This window comes from Penaeus monodon, chromosome 22 (assembly GCF_015228065.2).
Source record: "Penaeus monodon isolate SGIC_2016 chromosome 22, NSTDA_Pmon_1, whole genome shotgun sequence".
NCBI classification, from domain to species: Eukaryota; Metazoa; Arthropoda; class Malacostraca; order Decapoda; family Penaeidae; genus Penaeus; species Penaeus monodon.
Genome location: NC_051407.1, coordinates 36,928,212 through 36,929,327, shown reverse-complemented (window position 1 = coordinate 36,929,327; position 1,116 = coordinate 36,928,212). Strand labels below are relative to the sequence as shown.

At 52.7% G+C, this 1,116-nt stretch overlaps 1 protein-coding gene across 1 annotated transcript in view; it reads right to left on the bottom strand.

The window, feature by feature from the left end:
* LOC119587106 (polycystin-2-like) overlaps nucleotides 1–1,116 on the bottom strand; it is a gene marked incomplete at its 5' end in the record, with an annotated part of 16,305 nt that overhangs the window by 5,541 nt on the left and 9,648 nt on the right. Inside the window, 3 exon segments of the mRNA XM_037935857.1 lie at nucleotides 60–199; nucleotides 530–614; nucleotides 845–972. Coding sequence (XP_037791785.1) covers nucleotides 60–199; nucleotides 530–614; nucleotides 845–972 — 353 coding nt within the window.

Genomic DNA, 1,116 nt, shown 5'->3' with positions numbered 1-1,116 from the left:
GTTCTCTTTTTAGCCTGACCCCTCGCCCTGGTCCCAAGTCCCACCGCCCCGCCACTCACTTGATAACGCAGAACAGGTTGATGTTGGCGTTGTAGACGGTGAAGTCGATGAAGATGGCGCGGGTCCCGCGCTGGATCCACAGGTTCTCCCGCAGGCTGGCCAGGATGTCCCTCGACACCGACTTGTTCACTCCCAGGTCCTGAGGCAGGTCGGCGGGAAAGGAAATGAGCGTCAGCTGGTAAGACTGGGCGGCGACAGATTATTGGGTGAAATGAATATCAGGCGTTACGTGGTCGACCGATCCTGACGCAGGTGCATGATATTATGAGGAAGAGAAAGCTTGGGTTGTTGCTTGCTGGGAAAGCTTGCTAAAAAAAAGACTGTAGAGATTATTTGCATAACGAAAAAATAAACAAATATTACGATAATTCGACCAGAGAAGAAGGCATCTACTTAAATTATTCGAATGGAGAAGGGAAAGAGCATTCAGACTGCCTTTGACTACCATGACAGGGCCAGGGCACCGCACCTGGTAAGATCCGGCGCCGGAGTACGTGGCGATCTTCCCCCAGTGGCTGCCTCCTTGCAGCTCCTCCTCCGAGAAGTACGTCCAGCTGAAGGAAAGACGGGGTAAGAGAGGCAGCCGCTAGCTATGGTATCAATTGCTCTAGCGCTCTGTCTATATGCTGCACCTTTGTCTGCGTGTCTATCTATCTAGTCATCTACAGGCCCTTTTTTCTACATATACACCAAACCTTCAGACAGAGGCAAACGCATCAGCGAGAGAACAGCGACGTCCTCCGCAAGCCAAGAGGCCCATCGAGTCAGGCGCTCGCGCACTCACGCAGTGCCGTTGACGTTCACGCCGAAGTTGCTTTTGTCCTCGGCGTTGGTGGAGTACACGTCGTAGCACTGCCTGATGGCGCGCTGGAAGTTCTCGGGCACCATGCACGAGTCGTTGCGGACGCGGATCTGCGGGAACACGCCGCGTCAGCATGGCCTATGACGGCTCAAGAGGATTGCTACTTGGAAACAGAGAAATCAAATGACATTTTTCACAAGCTTAACTGATATTTTTGGATATTTTTTGCATGCACACAGGCACAGGCACACAGG